Raw genomic sequence first — 16848 nt, forward strand, 5'->3', positions numbered from 1 at the left:
TTGAAAAACTGAAATTCTTATTAATCTCTTGCACTAGGAATTAATCAAACCACTCAAATCCTCATTCATTCAAATCAAGTGTTTTAAGCAAAAAACACCTTAGTAAAGCATTTCTAAGCATGTTGGCATTATTTAATATGCAAAAGTTCAAGTAATTATTAAAACATTTCTATAAAAGCATCATTTCAAAGCATTTTATTACTCTCATTTATGAATCAAAAAACACTGATAGTATCTCAGTTGTCCTAATTTTTTTCAATTCTTCTAATGAGTTTTTTCTTGTATAATTTTGAGTTGGCCCTTAAAGCAAACATCCACATATACACTAATTACAAATTCCCACTTCTAAGAAACAGTTGGAATGACAGCTATTTACCAGTACTCTAGCACAGTAGCTGTCTACAAACATCAAATTGTCTCAAACTTCCTTAAGCTCCTATTTAAAAAAACAAACAAACAAACAAACAAAATACCCAGAGTTTTCTGCATTGAAAAAATTTCACATATACAGAGCAGGTTTAGTAAAATAACATTTTTAGTTAAGTATTTTATGGAAGTAAATATAATTAAACTTCTTCAATGATTTCCTACACAGAGTCCTAAAAATCCAAATACATTAGGAGAAAATGAATTACCCAATCACACAATAATCATGAACCATTAAAACTTTAAATCCCATGAAACCTATAATGACTGTCAATCATGAGTGAAAACCCACCACTCAGAAGCTGGGTAAATGGGGCCAATAAGACGTCCTGAGATTATTTATTCCCAAAGCCGCACTCTGATTTTCACTTGTGTCACCACTTCTCCCACTTAAGAACTGACATGTATCATGTGAAAATGTTGTGGGATTCAAAATAACTTTCAACATGACTGTCCGGTAACTGGGGTGAGGGTGGACACAAGCACGGCAGGTTCCCGCAAAGCTGCATCTGACTGACCATCACACTCAGGGCCAAGTGACTTCATCCCATTCTTAAATTATAAACTTCATGCAAAAAGGACATTTAGTCCTTGCACACATATTTATTACTGGTGGCTTACTTCAAACACAGCATGGAGGAAGTCCATTACCCCATTACAGTTTATCACAATATGTATGGATAGCAACCAAGTGACCAAGACCTTTATTTTAAAAATAGAAGTGGGGAAGGTGTGGCCTTCAGAAGAGTACTCTGGCATCAAATCAATAACTCAACCCTCCTCCTTTTTTTGGAAACCTTTTTTAAATTGAAGTATAGGTGATGTACAATATTATACAAGACACAGGTATACAATACAGTGATTCCTAATTTTTAAGATTACACTCCATCTATAGTTATCACAGAATGTTACGTATATTGTACTGTACAAGATATCCCTGTACCTTATTTTGTACATAATAGTTTGTTCCTCTTAAGCCTCTACCCCTATCTTGCCCCTTCCTTCACTGATAGCAACTAATTTGTTCTCTGCTTCTTTTTTATTATATTCACTAGCTTACTTTCTTTTTTTAAGATACCACATATAAGTGAGATCACACAGAATTTGTCTTTCTCTGACTTACTTCACTTAGCAAAGTACCCTCCAAGTCCATTCACGTTCTTGCAAATGGAAAAATTTCCTTCTTCTCATCAACTTTTCTTGACCTGGGATCACTGTATAAGAAGGGCACTGAGGCACCCAACTCCTGACGGGGAGAACAACTAAACTGACAAAAAGGAACGACTCTTCAAAGAACCATCTCTGCTGTACTTTCCATTATCTAAGATGTGACTCCTCACTCTATAAGCAGAAAATACTTAGCAACAAACTTCCATGGTTTTCACTTCATTATTCCACACAACACTCAAGTCACAAAGCGGTAAGCAAGTGGTACTGACCTTTCTACAGGGAATGAACAAAGAGGGCACAGAGAAAAAGAAACTACAGAAAGACTCAATTTGGTAGGCTTAACTCAAGACACTACAAAAAACCTAGAGAGAAAACAACCACTGCTTCACACAGAAGCAAACCATCACATCCAAAGGCATTTTTCCTATGAGCTGCTTTCTCTGGGATGTTTACGTAAGAGTAGGCCATCATTTATCTTTGCTGTAAGTCAGTGATATAGAAAATTCAAAGTGGAACATAATAATGCCTAAAAAATATTATGACCTTGGCTACATTCACATAAACTTCCTAAAGAAAATTTTATGAAGTATTTTTAGAATTATTTAAATATATAAAATACCACACACTGCAGGCTAACTCAAGGTAAAGAAGCAGATCTCATTGGCCTGTTTAATAAACGAAAGACGAATTTGTAGTTAACACATGCACTGTATCAAACGACTACTAAAGTTTTTTGGTAACTTTATCCAACTAACTTTTTCCACTGAAGTGTAACTTCATTCAGTATTCAGTAAATATTTATTATGGATCTTACGTAAGTCATGCAATATATAAATCAATGAATAAAACAGAGGAAGTATCTGCATTTACCCAGCTTAACCCTAGAGCACCAACTAAAGGTCAATGTCACAATCACCAATGCACTGTCCAGGATATAGGCTTGATCTTTTCATCTAAAAACATGCCATGTGCAAGGTGAGCGGGCACTTTGTATCCCAACTTTATAGTTAAATAAAGCAAGGTGAGGAGGGCATAATGTCTAGCCCAGTGCCGTGGAAAACAACAAATGACAGACTAGCTCATTTCCAAGTGGAGCTCTCCACCCAGGCGCTCTGCCATCCCCCAAACTCAATCCCGGAATAGCATCTAATCTTCTCAATTAGCCATGTTCAGATTAATGTGCATTTCCTGCCTCCTCTAAGAGTTTTCAAGGCAAAGTTGACCTAACATTACAATGAATGCCCATACACCATATATTCTGTGCTGAGTGGTCACATCAGCCACGCTGGGATTAAATACCTGTGGTGTATAACACATGTATGCACACAGGCTGCCTGTTAGTGAAGCCTCCCTTACCTCCCAGCACTGCCTATATAAAGGTCTCTAACGAAAAAACAAGAAGATATAGCCGTTTATTCTTCTTCTTAAACTTTCATTTTAAAAAAGGAAAAGCAGCTAATGCTTTCAGTCTTCTGAGAAACTCAATTTTGGTGGAGAGAGGGCAATTTCAATGGTAAGCTTCAGCTAAGCTGAAGCCCCTGACTGTTGCACTGTGGCAATCAGCTTTTAGGGTAGGGTTATGGGTCTAGGCCAGGAACTAGGAAGAAATTCCAAACATTCCTCCCTCAGCCACTCACATCTGGCTATGAAACAAAGAGACACCAGATACTAAATCTTACATAACTCAGTCCCCACATTCACAGCAGTAATGGAGGTATGCCTTTGCCAAGGTAAGGAGTGGGAGGCATCTTTAACTATTCCACATGCAGGATCAGCACTGAGAACAGAAGCGGTTAGGGACGACAATGACACCAGAGCATATGCATCCACGAAGAGTTGTAACAACACCCTGAGCCCTAAAAGTCAACTGGAAAAAGCGAAAATTCACTACAGACAGGTCCCCAACTCCACGGAGTCTCTATTTAATAAACCACATAGGAGCAAAAATGAACCAATGGTATCTGCTCAAAATAATATTTGTAATAATTATCTATATGACCTGAAAATTAATTTCATGTAACAAATAGCTGAAGAATTGATAACTGTAATAACTCAAGGAAACAAGCAACATAATTTTTCTGTTTAATGAGTAACAGAAACTATTAGGAATCCACACAGAATTCCCATGCAGGATATTAAAAGAATGGCTTCAACCACTCATCTGGGAGTGAAGGATCAGGCAGGAAGCATCACTCTTAGAGCCAGATGAGGAACTCTGTGGGGTGACATTGAATGGAACCTACCAATCTCAATAATCTCCATCCAGCATTCTCAAAATAAATGATTATTTCTAGACAGCAAACTAATTCTACTATGCTAAGGCCTGGGTTCCTATAAGAATAGAATTTTATTGCTTTTTTTGTAAAAGAAAGGAATCCTTCCTCCACATCAGTCCTACGAGTGTTCTCCAACAAGGGCTGACATCCACCATACGGCAGCTGTCTGTCCAGGCAGAACCCAAGACCCCTGAGGGGAGGACCTTTGCCTTACATTCCTCAGTCCCCTTATAGCTACACTCAACAGAGAACACAAAGTAGGCTTGCCTGTTGAAGGCCCTGGCAATAACCCAGAACATCTGAACTCACCCTGGCACATAATGCCCCTGGGGATACTGACTGGCTTGGAACAAAACCCTCAGTGCACGCTCAGCCACATGGTGACAGAGAAAAGCTGGGGGAGTGCAGCAGAAGAAAAGGCTTGCTGCTATGAGCCCAGGCTCTTTCAGATAAGGTCAATGGAGAGCTCCTCCAGCTGGCCCAAGAAGGGGGCCCTTCACTGAAAGAAAACAAAGAGGGTAATCTAAGAATCCAACAGGAAGAAGCACCAGTGCAGTAAGACTCAGGGAGAGAGCTCACTTTCTCTCTCTGCACAGCTACTCCAAACCTCTGCTTCAGCCTCCTCCCCTACAAAAGGCCTTCCCCCAGTGCCTCTGATGGTCCCCAAACAACACCTTGTACTCAGAAACTCACCATGATAAAAGGACTGATTCTAATTTATGGTATAAACAAAGAAAGACATCTCTCAGTTAAACTTCAAATCCAAAAAGATAAAATAAGTAATTAATCAACAACATGTCAAAGCTGTTGGATTATTCCTTTCCATGGTTCCACCTGCCATGTGTGGCATTTGCTGTGTGCAAAACCAACCCTGGTTTCTTCTTTGCAAAATCTTGCAAAGAAACAAAGCACATTTCCTTCTGTTCATCTTTTCGCCTATTAGTTGGGTAAGCTGAAGGACAGAAAGTCTATGGTTATGCTCATCTGTGAGGTTATCTTTTCATAAGTGGTATTCAGAAACAAGGAAAGAAAGTGGGTAACCAGACAATAACTATATTTCTTCCAGGAGCACGTATTTCTTCATCATCCTTGTTATTCTTACACAAAATGAAGAATACGTGTTGAATACAGAACTCAATCAGAAACACATGACAGAGCATACGTGACTTAGAAAAGGGCATCTAAACCCATAGCGCCCCACTTTCCACATCGTTTTAATGTGCTGCACCAGACCAATCCTGACAACAGAAGCCTCAGCTTTTATTGCTGTTAACACCCTGAGCAATTACTGCAGCTCAGCAGGAACCTCTGCCCCAAACAGCAGCTATCACACTGTAATCAGCATTTCATAAGAGACGCCGTTCAAACATGAAGGCACCTGCTAACGTGCAAAACGTGTACAAAAGGGACTCAGACTCTAACAGTTAAAAGAAAAATCTTTGCAATTTGATTTCACAGCTATATCTTTTCCATGGTGCACTGGTATTACACATCTGGTAAAATTCACACACAAAGACAAGGAGCAAAGAGCAATGGCAGCACCACTAGCAAAAGTTAACTCTTCATGAAACAAGGCCGCCGCCCAGATTCACAGATGTCGGTGCAGCATCTGTAAAAAAAATCTCTGGGTGGCAACATATAATAAACAGCAGAGACCTCTAAAAATGGTAAAACCTCATGTTGACATAAACTCTGAACAGAAAGCATTTGATTTACAAGATTAAACTGCAAGGCCACCTTGTGAAACAACCAGAAGGTAAAAGCGATCTATCAAGAATAAAGAAATCTTAGACATAAATGGCCTGTTTTACTTTTTTTTAAAGTAGCAAAACACATGTATTACTCATGTGATAACTCTTGAATAAAGAAAAGTAAATGGCAGGTAACTTTTTAACTCAATAGGATAAACTAATTGGACATTTAGAAGCATTCAAAATGTGTTATTTTTTTACAAAAGAGATACACAGTTCAGAATATTATTTTCCTTAGAGTGAAATATCATATACAGTGTATGTCAGAGCACAAGTGTTATCAGAAGTCACAGAGGGGTTTGGAAATGTGGTGTTCACAGACACTGATGTGTATCTCTACAAAGCTAAACAACTGGCATGCCTCTAAACCTAGGAATGTACACAGTGGCTCATAACCTTCAAGTACAAGAATCCTTTCTTATCATGTTTCAAAAGATCCCCAAATTACAGTATTTCACATTAAAATGGTTTGAGGAAAATACTAAACATTAATAGTGATTCTTAACTATGTCTTGTCATTAAGTAAGTTAATTTTAAAAATCACAGAAGCATATTGATACATTTGAAAAGGAGTTATACAGACATGTATAAGGTACATTTATTGAACACTGAGAATGTTTATTTACAGACCTCTGCAAACTCTCTACGAATATTGAAGGATCCAAAGTCCCCATAGACTGAAAGCAAGATTTCATTTCAGACAATCCCAGCACTTAAGTACTTGTGAAAGGTTTTCAGTGAGAAAGTAGTGTAGCTATTCCATCACCAGGCCAGGCTTCCTTCTCGCAACCCCAACTCCTGGGAGACTCCCCCAAAAAAGCTTCAATATACTCTCCGTATTTGCTTAACATACCTAAGAAAGTATGCCACAGAAAATCATAGTCTCTGGCCCATTTACATTCTTTTTCTCTCCCCAACTCATCATGAAATCCCAAATTCACTTCACTTCAGGTTCTTCACAATGACCCAGAAAAAAACTACTCAAGGGAATCTCTGAAATTGTTGTCAAAACAGTTACTAAAGGAATAAAAATTTCAGAAATATTTGTTTGCAGGATGAGCTTTCTAACATTCAATGTTACTAATACAAAGCCGCTTACTGCCTTACTGGAGTGTTGTAGTCACCAAGCAGTCAGCACTTTAGAGGTGAGCAGGTTACCAAGTCAACACGGAGAGGAGCTATCAACAGAGACAGCTGATGGAACTGGGAGAGAGCACAGAGCAGAATCAACAGCACGTGAAAAGATGCTTACCAGTTTGAAGTCTTGGATGCTACAGATGAAATACGGTGTGTTGGGCCTCCGACTCTCGATATACACACAGTCTTTAAAAGAAAAAGAAAATTTTAAACAATGTCATTTACCTTTAAGGAAACCAAGACAGGGCCCATAAAGCCACTGCATAAATAAATAAATAAATAAATAAATAACAAAGCACATACCTTTTATAGAAAAAATTTTAAAGGTGATATTAAATTACAAATGATTTTAAGCTAAAGGGAAACAGCTCTTGAGTTCTTTTTTTGATCACTTGCTGATGATTTAAAGAATTGGTAAAGCCTCAGTTATTGTTCGCAGCAGCCCTGAAGAAGGGGAGTGGGAATCCCATGGGATTATCCATAATCAGATGAAGAAACTCTGATAAAGGGAATTACTTACTCAAGTAATTACACACCAAAACAAAATCGTGACTATCTTATTCAGACAGATCCTCCCCATCTTCACAAAGACAAACAGCTTTGCCAACTACTGCTTTATTTTTAATAAATATTTTGTGAGGAAATTAATGAAATATGTGAAAAAGACTAGCTTGAACATGCTACTACAATAACCTTTTCACCCACAGAAAGAAAGAGAAAACCATCTACTATCTCATGGGTAACTTTCTATTAAATTTTAACCTAAACATATTTTACTTTCTAATCGTAAAGAAAACGAAGGCAGCCAATCAGAAATAGAATGAAGTAAACCAAATTAGATTTTCCTCAGGGAAGAAGAGTACTTTCTTAAATTACATTTGACAAGGCAGTAGCTGGGTAATTATTTCTGATGCTCTCAACAGCTGGAGTCTAAAGGTTACTTTCTAAAATGACAGGCTAAGATATATTTGTTTTTTTAGAAGTAATGATTTTAGGGAAAGCAGTACCTATAAAGGAATATAAAAACTCTCCACACTACAGCCCAAGATCATCATAAAGCAAAGGACAGGAAAACCAGGCAGATTCCGCTGTTTCTCCAGTTCATGCATGTTAAGAACACAACATACCCAGCCCCCCAAAAAGCAAAGGTCTGGAGTCCCCAGTCCAGAGGAAATCCTAGTCCCACCACAGGCACCAGTAAGACCCACCAAGAGGTAGACCAGGAAGACAGAGGGGCACTTCCTTCCATGAAACTTTCTGAAAGACAGCAGGATTTTTGAGGCCCACAGTTATTACAGAAAAGGAAGAAATCTGAAAGTCAAACATTTAGGTATCCAGAATTTCCCAACTGATTTCTCTACTCAGATGTAGGTTCCAGAACAGCAATTCGAGCTCTGAATGCCCGTGAAATGGCAGTGCTGACTGAGCTTTCTAACTTGCGCCAAAGTCCAGGATGCTGGAAAAAAAAGCTGCTCAATATTCAGACAACATCCACGAGCATGCTAATCACCTGAAGGGATGAAGAGACTTCTTCCCACTGTGGTAAATATTTCTCTTCCTAATCCTAATTTGGTATTCCAGTAAAAAGTGAAGAAACCCATTCCTTAAATAAAAACTGTAGCTCCAACTTGGGCAAATTTGGGGAAAATCCAAGGTCCTTAATTTCCATGTTCCAATCCTTGTTGTATCCACGATCAGCACTTCAAATCTCCAGACACCCGTTATTGGTTCACCTCTCTCAGTCTGAACACAAATCACAGCCCATACCCCTCTTCTTCCTGTCGCCTCCCACCGAGGCACTATCTTCGGGCTTTCATACCGTAACGCTGTCATGTACGCTCAGTTGCTCAGTCATGTCTGACTCTTTTCGACCCCCATGGACTGTAGTCCGCCATGCTTCTCTCTGTCCCTGGGATTCTCCAGGCAAGAATGCTGGAGTGTCTATTTCCTTCTCCAGGGGATCTTCCCACCAAGGAATTGAACCGAAGTCTCCTGTATCGCCTGCACTGGTAGGTGCACTCTTTTACCAATGCACCACCTGAGAAGTCCAACACTGTCATACCTGGCTTCTAGTCACTGACTTCAAAACTAACAGGTCCCTTCCTGACTAATGATCTCCACTTTCTTAAAGCTCATGTGACAAAAAAGCTTGTTGCAGTCAATGCTCTGATCACATATCACACCTTCCCTTCCCTAGGCTTCACTGTTCAACTGCACCAAAGCCGACAGCCTGACCACATCAAACCCTCTTTACTATTTTGTTCTTACAAGCACCTGCAGCCATATGAGTTACCTCCAGTGGCAGTGAATTCTCATATCTCCTCTATAAAGTAATATCTCCTTTTACCCTGATAAAATATTTCTTTAATATTGTATAAATATATTGACAATTTACATCCACTGTGTAGTCAGTTATTTGGCAGTCAAGATGGTCTACACTGTCCACTATCAATTTTGAGCTAAGAAACATACTCATTTCTGCATTCTCTGTACTCCCCCAAAGGACTGATGTCTGATACTGATGTTGGTAAGACTAGACAGAATCAAAGTAAATAACAGATGGTTAGATAATAAGGATTAAGAATAACTCTATTTACACACAAAAAAGCTTTAATATATATATATATCATCATCATCAACAGAATCATTATTACTATAAACCCTTTACTTATAAAGACATAAAGTAGCTATTAACATATACTTGGAGAAGGCAATGGCAACCAGTACTCTTGCCTGGAAAGTCCCCTGCGGGGGAGGAGCCTGGTAGGCTGCAGTCCATGGGGTCACAAAGAGTTGGACATGACTGAGTGACTTCACTTTCACTTTTCACTTTCATGCATTGGAGGAGGAAATGGCAACCCACTCCAGTGTTCTTGCCTGGAGAATCCCAGGGACGGGGGAGCCTGGTGGGCTGCCGTCTATGGGGTTGCACAGAGTCGGACATGACTGAAGCGACTTAGCAACAGCAACATATATTTAAAAAGCTTTCCAGAAGAGGCTAGAGAATCTATATTCTTTCATTTCTCATTACAAAGATACATTCAGGAAAATGATTATCTGTAAATATGGTGGTATGTGTGCTCAGTTGTATCCGACTCTTTGCAACCCCATGGACTGCATCCCACAAAGCTTCTTTGCCTATGGGATTTCCTGGCAAGACTACTGGGGTGGGTTGCCACTTCCTGCTCCAGGAGATCTTCCCAATCCAGGGATCAAAAGGGCGCCTCCTGCATTAGCAGGCAGACTCTTTACCACCGAGCAAACTGGGAAACCACATCTTGAAATATACTTGAGCATAAATCTGTTAGAGAAGGAAGAAACACACATGATGTGAAGGACAACTACTGATAACACTTCTCTGTGGTCTTACTGGAAGCTGCCCTGAGGAAGAGTGTTATATGGAATTTGCATATCAACACCTTATTACTAGATACAAAGTTCAGTTCAGTCAGTTCAGTAGCTCAGTCATGTCCGACTCTTTGTGACCCCATGAATCGCAGCACGCCAGGCCTCCCTGTCCATCACCCACTCACGGAGTTCACTCAGACTCACGTCCATCGAGTCAGTGATGCCATCCAGCCATCTCATCCTCTGTCGTCCCCTTCTCCTCCTGTCCTCAATCTCTCCCAGCATCAGAATCTTTTCCAATGAATCAACTCTTCGCATCAGGTAGCCAAAGTACTGGAGCTTCAGCTTTAGCATCATTCCTTCCAAAGAAATCCCAGAGCTGATCTCCTTCAGAATGGACTGGTTGGATCTCCTTGCAGTCCAAGGGACTCTCAAGAGTCTTCTCCAACACCACAGTTCAAAAGCATCAATTCTTCGGTGCTCAGCCTTCTTCACAGTCCAACTCTCACATCCATACATGACCACAGGAAAAACCATAGCCTTGACTAGATGGACCTTAGTCGGCAAAGTAATGATACAAAGTTACCTCTGTTTAAAAAGCTATCATGGCAAACCAAATTGATCCAAAAATTATAAATCCAGATATGAGGTTTCAAACTACAAGGTAACTTATATGTAAAACAGGTCATTGAATTCAGTTCAGTTGTGTCCAACTCCTTATGACCCCATGGACTGCAGCATGCTAGGCTTCCCTGTCCATCAACAACTCCCAGAGCTTGCACAAACTCATGTCCATTGAGTTGGTGATGCTACCCAACCATTTCGTCCTCTATCATCCCCTTCTCCTCCTGCCTTCAATCTTTCCCAGCATCAGGGTCTTTTCCAAGGAGTCAATGCTTCGCATCAGGTGGCCAAAGTATTGGACCTTCAGCTTCAGCATCAGTCCTTCCAATGAATATTCAGGAGTGATTTCCTTTAGGATTGACTGGTTTGATCTCCTTGCTGTCCAAGGGACTCTCAAGAGTCCTCTCCAACATCACAGTTCAAAAGCATCCATTCTTCGACGCTCAGCTTTCTTTATGGTCCAAGTCTCACATCCATACATGACTAATGGAAAAAACATAGCTTTGACTAGATGGACCTTTGTTGGCAAGATAATGTCTCTGCTTTTTAATATGCTATCTAGGTTGGTCATAGCTTTTATTCCAAGAAGCAAGTGTCTTTTCATTTCATGGCTGCAATCACCATCTGCAGTGATTTTGGAGCCCAAGAAAATAAAGTCTCTGTTTCCATTGTTTCCCCATCTATTTGCCATGAAATGATGGGATCAGATGCCATGATCTTCGTTTTCTGAATGCTGAGCTTTAAGCCAACTTTTTCACTCTCTTCTTTCACTTTCATCAAGAGGCTCTTTAGTTCTTTGCTTTCTGCCATAGGTGGTGTCACCTGCATATCTGAGGTTTTTGATATTTCTCCCTGCAATCTTGACTCCAGCTGTGCTTCATCCAGCCCAGCATTTCACATGATGTATTCTGCGTATAAGTTAAATAAGCAGGGTGACAATATATAGCCTTGATGTACTCCTTTCCCAATTTTGAACCAGTCTAATTGTCCATGGCCAGTTCTAACTGTTGCTTCTTGACCTGCCAATAGATTTCTCAGGAGGCGAGTAAGGCAATCTGGTATTCCCATGGCTTTAAGAATTTTCCACAGTTTAATGTGATCCACACAGTCAAAGGCTTTAATGTAGTAAATGAAACAGAAGTAGATGCTTTTCTGGAATTCTCTTACTTTTTCTATGATCCAACGGATGCTGGAAATTTGATCTCAGCTGCAAAGAATATAATCAATCTGATTTTGGTATTGACCATCTGGTGATATCCATGTGTAGAGTCATCTCTTGTGTTGTGGAAGAGCGTGTCTGCTATGACCAGTGCATTCTCTTAGCAAAACTCTGTTAGCCTTTGCCCTGCTTCACTTTGTACTCCAAGGCCAAAGTTGCCTGTTACTCCAGGTATCTCTTGACTTCCTACTTTTGCATTCCAGTCCCCTATGATGAAACAGACAACTTTTTTTTGCTGTTCTAGAAGGTCTTGTAGGTCTTCAGAGAACCATGAAAACCTTCATATCAACTTCAGCTTCTTCGGCATTAATGGTTGGGGCATTAGACTTGGATTACTGTGATATTGAATGGTTTGCCTTGGAAACGAACAGAGATCACCGTCATTCTTGAAACTGCACCCAAGTACTGCATTTCAGACTCTTTTGTTGACTATGAGGGCTACTCTATTTCTTCTAAAGGATCCTTACCCACAATAGTAGATATAATGGTCATCTAAATTAAATTTGCCCAGTCCAGTCCATTTTAATTCACTGATTCTAAAATGTCGATGCTCACTCTTGCCATCTCCTGTGTGACCACTTCCAATTTACCTTGATTCATGGATCTAACATTCCAGGTTCCTATGCAATACTGTTCTTTACAGCATCAGACTTTACTTCCATCACCAGTCCCATCTACAACTGGATGCTGTTTTTGCTTTGGCTCAGGCTCTTTATTCTTCCTGAAGCTATTTCTCCACTCTTCACTAGTAGCATATTGGGCACCTATAAACCTGGGGAGGTTACCTTTTCATACTGTTCATGGGGTTATCAAGGCAAGAATACTGTAGTGGTTTGTTTGCCATTCTCTTCTCCAGTGGACCACATTTGATCTCTATCAGTATTTTGAACCTTGTACGTGAAAAAGATTGAGAATATCTTCAAAATTATCCTCGAAACTAAGTGACAAAACTTAAGAGTTTATTTACATAAATGATAACACACAGAATGACCAAGGTCAGAGGTCATTAAATTCCTGACATGAACTAAAAATTTTAACACCATGTCAAACTTGCCATATGAATGGGGGGAAAATACACTGCTTTGACCTGACTTTTCTAAGTCATTTTAAAAATAAAAGCATGAAAAATTATTCTTTTAAATTTTTAATTTTTTAAATTTTCTTTCTAACCCTTCCAGTAAAAAGAACAGGAGAATCCAACTACAAGAGAATATATTCTAAGAAGCAATTTGGAATTTAAGTCTCTCTCTCTCTCTCTCACACACACACACACACACACACACACACACAGATCTACATATTATTGCTTTTAATGATTTTCAAACAAGGTTGTGTGCATGCATGCTAAGTCACTTCAGTCATATCTGACTCTTTGCAACCCTATGGACTGTAGCCCACCAGGCTCCTCAGCTCACAGGATTCTCCAAATAAGAACAGTGGAGTGGATTGCTATACTCTCCTACAAGAGATCTTCCCGACTCAGGGACTGAACCCACATCTCTTACGTCTCCTGCATTGGTAGGCAGGTTCTTTACTACCAGTGCCACTTGGAAATCCTTCAAATAAGGTTAAAAAAGGCCAAATAATTCAGAAGTATTTCCCAACTGTCTCATTAATTAAGCAGCTATATAAGAAAGTAAATTTATATATGTGTTTACAGTTAGCACAAAAATAAAGTGGTTTTATTTGGGAAGGAAATGAGAATGTAAGTCAACAGCAATGTTAAAATCTCAGTTGAATATATGCCCAGTAACCTTTTAAAGCCAAAATGATTTGCCAAAAATTTTCATGTAATTTTTGAGAGTGTGGATTGTCTGAAGCTGGTTATAAAACTGGTTTCACTCCAGTTGGTTGGATCAATGATCTTCAACCTGAAAATTACCCATGGTCAACACAAGTACTGTAAAAAGAATAATAATAAAAAAAAGAACCTTTAAAGAAGAAAAAGCAAGCTAGCAATTCTGAAAGAACTGAGCAAAACTGATGCGATCCATTAAGTGCATAATGCACATTTTCAAAACTGCCCAGATGAAAATGCATATTTACCAGATTGAGCTAATGGCTGCTGCAGGGCAAATATATATATTTTTTTAATCTTAAAATCAGCAAGCCTGAAATGGGCCAGAAAAAAATGAGTGACACTATTACCATCAATATCAATTATTCCAAACAACACATGATAACAAATTCTTCTCTTTACTAGAGGGTGTCTAGGAATGAAACCATGGGTCGAGGTTAAGATTTATTTTCTAGCATGCAGCCTCTGCCTGGAAAATGATCACATGACCAAGTGACCTCAAATCCTGTGTCCATGATTTGGGCAATGATATTGAACTGGGTGATTCTGGCCATCTTTCACAACCTCAACATAGCTTTGTGTCCAAGAATCTCTTGTGCCATCTGCAAACAGCACAGCATTTGCTAAGCTGGAGAAGGAAGTCAGCCAAAACTCAAAGGCCGATTCTAGGGGCAAAGAAAGTTCTCTCTGCTTTTTCAACCCTCACCAAATCAGCAGGTTCATGAAAACAGAGCAAGAGTAGGGTCCTCTCATGGAGAAGGCAATGGCACCCCACTCCAGTACTCTTGCCTGGAAAATCCCATGGACGGAGGAACCTAGTAGGCTGCAGTCCATGGGGTCGCCAAGAGTCAGACATGACTGAAGTGACTTAGCAGTCCTCTCAAGGGTAAAAACCACAGCCTGAAGCATCAGGCAGTTTGTCATCCTGAAACACAAAGAACCTGCCAGCATCCTTCTTGACAGCCTCCTCACAAGCACAATGGACACTGACTGCTCACTCACCAGGCACACAGAGAGGGCAAGGCTCAGACTGGGGCTCCAGTCCAGGAAGAACTTCCCTCTCCGGGAACATATTTCTCCCTGTTAACCTTTGAAATACCTTCTCACCCCTCTGTGAAGCATGACAATGCCACCCTAAACAATTTCCAAAAGAAAACCTTTCCTTATAAAGAGTACGCATGAACAAAGCCTTTCTCACCGACAAATTCCCGAGACCCCAGCTAGGTGGCACAGCATTGGCCAAAGAGGTTGACCCTTGGGACTACTCGGCTCTCTGGCTCTCCCCTCCTCTTACACAGGATTCCTCCACCCCACATACTCCAAACCACTCCATCAGCCAAAAGCAGTCTAACACTGCAAAATAAAGTCCACAAGCATCTTGCTAGTTAATATGGATGTTTCCAAATCTCCAACATACAGAAGTGTGTGTGTTTGTACACCCACACCCATGAAATAACTCTGAAACCCCAAGACCCAAACCCCAATCCCAGCATACCATGTAGCCTCCTTCAGAGCGTCTCATCTTGGTCCCCTAGTCAAACCTGTCACCAAACTTCACCTCTATAAACAATATACCGCCTTCGGTATGATAAACACTTAAAAACTATAGAGGAATAAATGAATTGAATGAAAATATTAAAACAGAAAAGAAGCTATATTAGATCCTAGCAATAAAACTATGCTCTTAAGCAATATCAACATAAACGATGCTGTTTTCTAATAAATACTTCTCTAAGAAATAACTCAATTGCAGGATGACCTACTTTTTTCTGCTAGATTCTTTTGTAGGGAAGGAATACTAGCATTGTCTGGGAATAGTGGAGAACTTAAAAGGGAAAAGGAAACAAAAACTGGGAAAACCACACCTCTGTTAAAAGGAAATCTTGTTAGTCATTACCCTTACCCTATGTTTGACCCTGAAAAGAGTCACCAAAATTGGCTTAATAACATCTTCTTAAAGATTCTAAGATCTCAGGTAACACATATCCTTGGTTCTTTCCTTTTCAAAATTCCATGCATTCATTTGTCTACAAATTTCCAACTAGAACTACAAAGTTTACACAGATTTTTTGTCTAAAAACAACACTGTATACATCTAGCCAATATTTACCTGTCTTTATCCTCATTGCTAACAGGAAATTAAACTGAGAAAAATCAAGCTGGCAGGTAGGAGGGGGTAGAGAAGCAGGTCAAAACAAACTAATCTCAAATTTGTTTAAATTTTCCATTTCACTCTCTCTCTTCTTCTCTAGGAGTTAGAAAACCTTCTAAAGCATCAAAAGCTTAACAAATGATTCGAGACAATTATCTTTCTAACACTAAAAAGTAACATTGATTGTTCTGGAATAACTGCCATTGCCAAGACCTCACCCCATTCCCAAATCAAACCCATGCAACTTGGACTTGAAAATTCTGTAAAACAAGAAAAAAAGCAAGATGATCCTGCCAACAGCAGAAAGCTTATTAGTTATTCTGATATGCTAAATAAAAGCCATAGTTTGACACTCTTACTACTGAAGTAAAGAATATTTTAAGCACTCTCATCACTACATTTTACTCCAAAAGTGCTCCTTAAAAGCCCTCCTTGTGACCCATACTGAATCCCTACTATGAAAAAGACTCTAGCCAGCCTTACATCTAAACTCCAGTTAAATGATGCGGATCTCTCTAGTGGACGTGTAGAGAGCCTAGGTGCTGGAAGAGAACACAGGAAATCTAGAAGAAGGGGAAAGGCATGCAGGGTTGGGAGGAGGGGGTGTCCCTTTTCAAAACCAGTGAGGGCCATCTGCCTTATGAAGCAGTGTCTCAGGGCAGCAGGGACGCAAAGGAAAGGAATTCCAAGACCACTCTCATTCTTGCTGCTCCCCGACCCCAGTACCCTTTCTATTGCTTGAGAAGGCAGGTAACAAGTCTATTCACTCCAATTCAGTGAACCCTGTCAAAAATAAATTCTGCTATAAAATCCCTATTAAGCAGAGGATGACTGCTGGTGGAAATGTCCTTACCATAAAGATTACAACTAAAATGTGGCTGAAATACATACATTTAAGAAACCGACACAGACGAACACTTTCAGGAGCTCTATGCCTAGCACTCACA

General features: G+C 39.8%; 1 protein-coding gene across 5 annotated transcripts in view; it reads right to left on the minus strand.

Annotated features, from left to right (window-relative positions):
• The window catches only part of RERE (arginine-glutamic acid dipeptide repeats), a 416989-nt gene that overhangs the window by 224742 nt on the left and 175399 nt on the right, over window positions 1–16848 (minus strand). For 4 of the 5 annotated variants that reach the window (XM_040263345.1, XM_040263341.1, XM_040263342.1 and 1 more), the window contains exon 3: window positions 6876–6946. The exons of the other annotated variant lie outside the window; for it this stretch is intronic. In XM_040263345.1, coding sequence (XP_040119279.1) covers window positions 6876–6946 — 71 coding nt within the window. The remainder of the gene's footprint in view (window positions 1–6875; window positions 6947–16848) is intronic. 5 annotated transcript variants of the gene reach the window in all.

The sequence above is a fragment of the Oryx dammah genome, unplaced genomic scaffold (genome assembly GCF_014754425.2).
Source record: "Oryx dammah isolate SB20612 unplaced genomic scaffold, SCBI_Odam_1.1 HiC_scaffold_21, whole genome shotgun sequence".
Lineage (NCBI taxonomy): Eukaryota > Metazoa > Chordata > Mammalia > Artiodactyla > Bovidae > Oryx > Oryx dammah.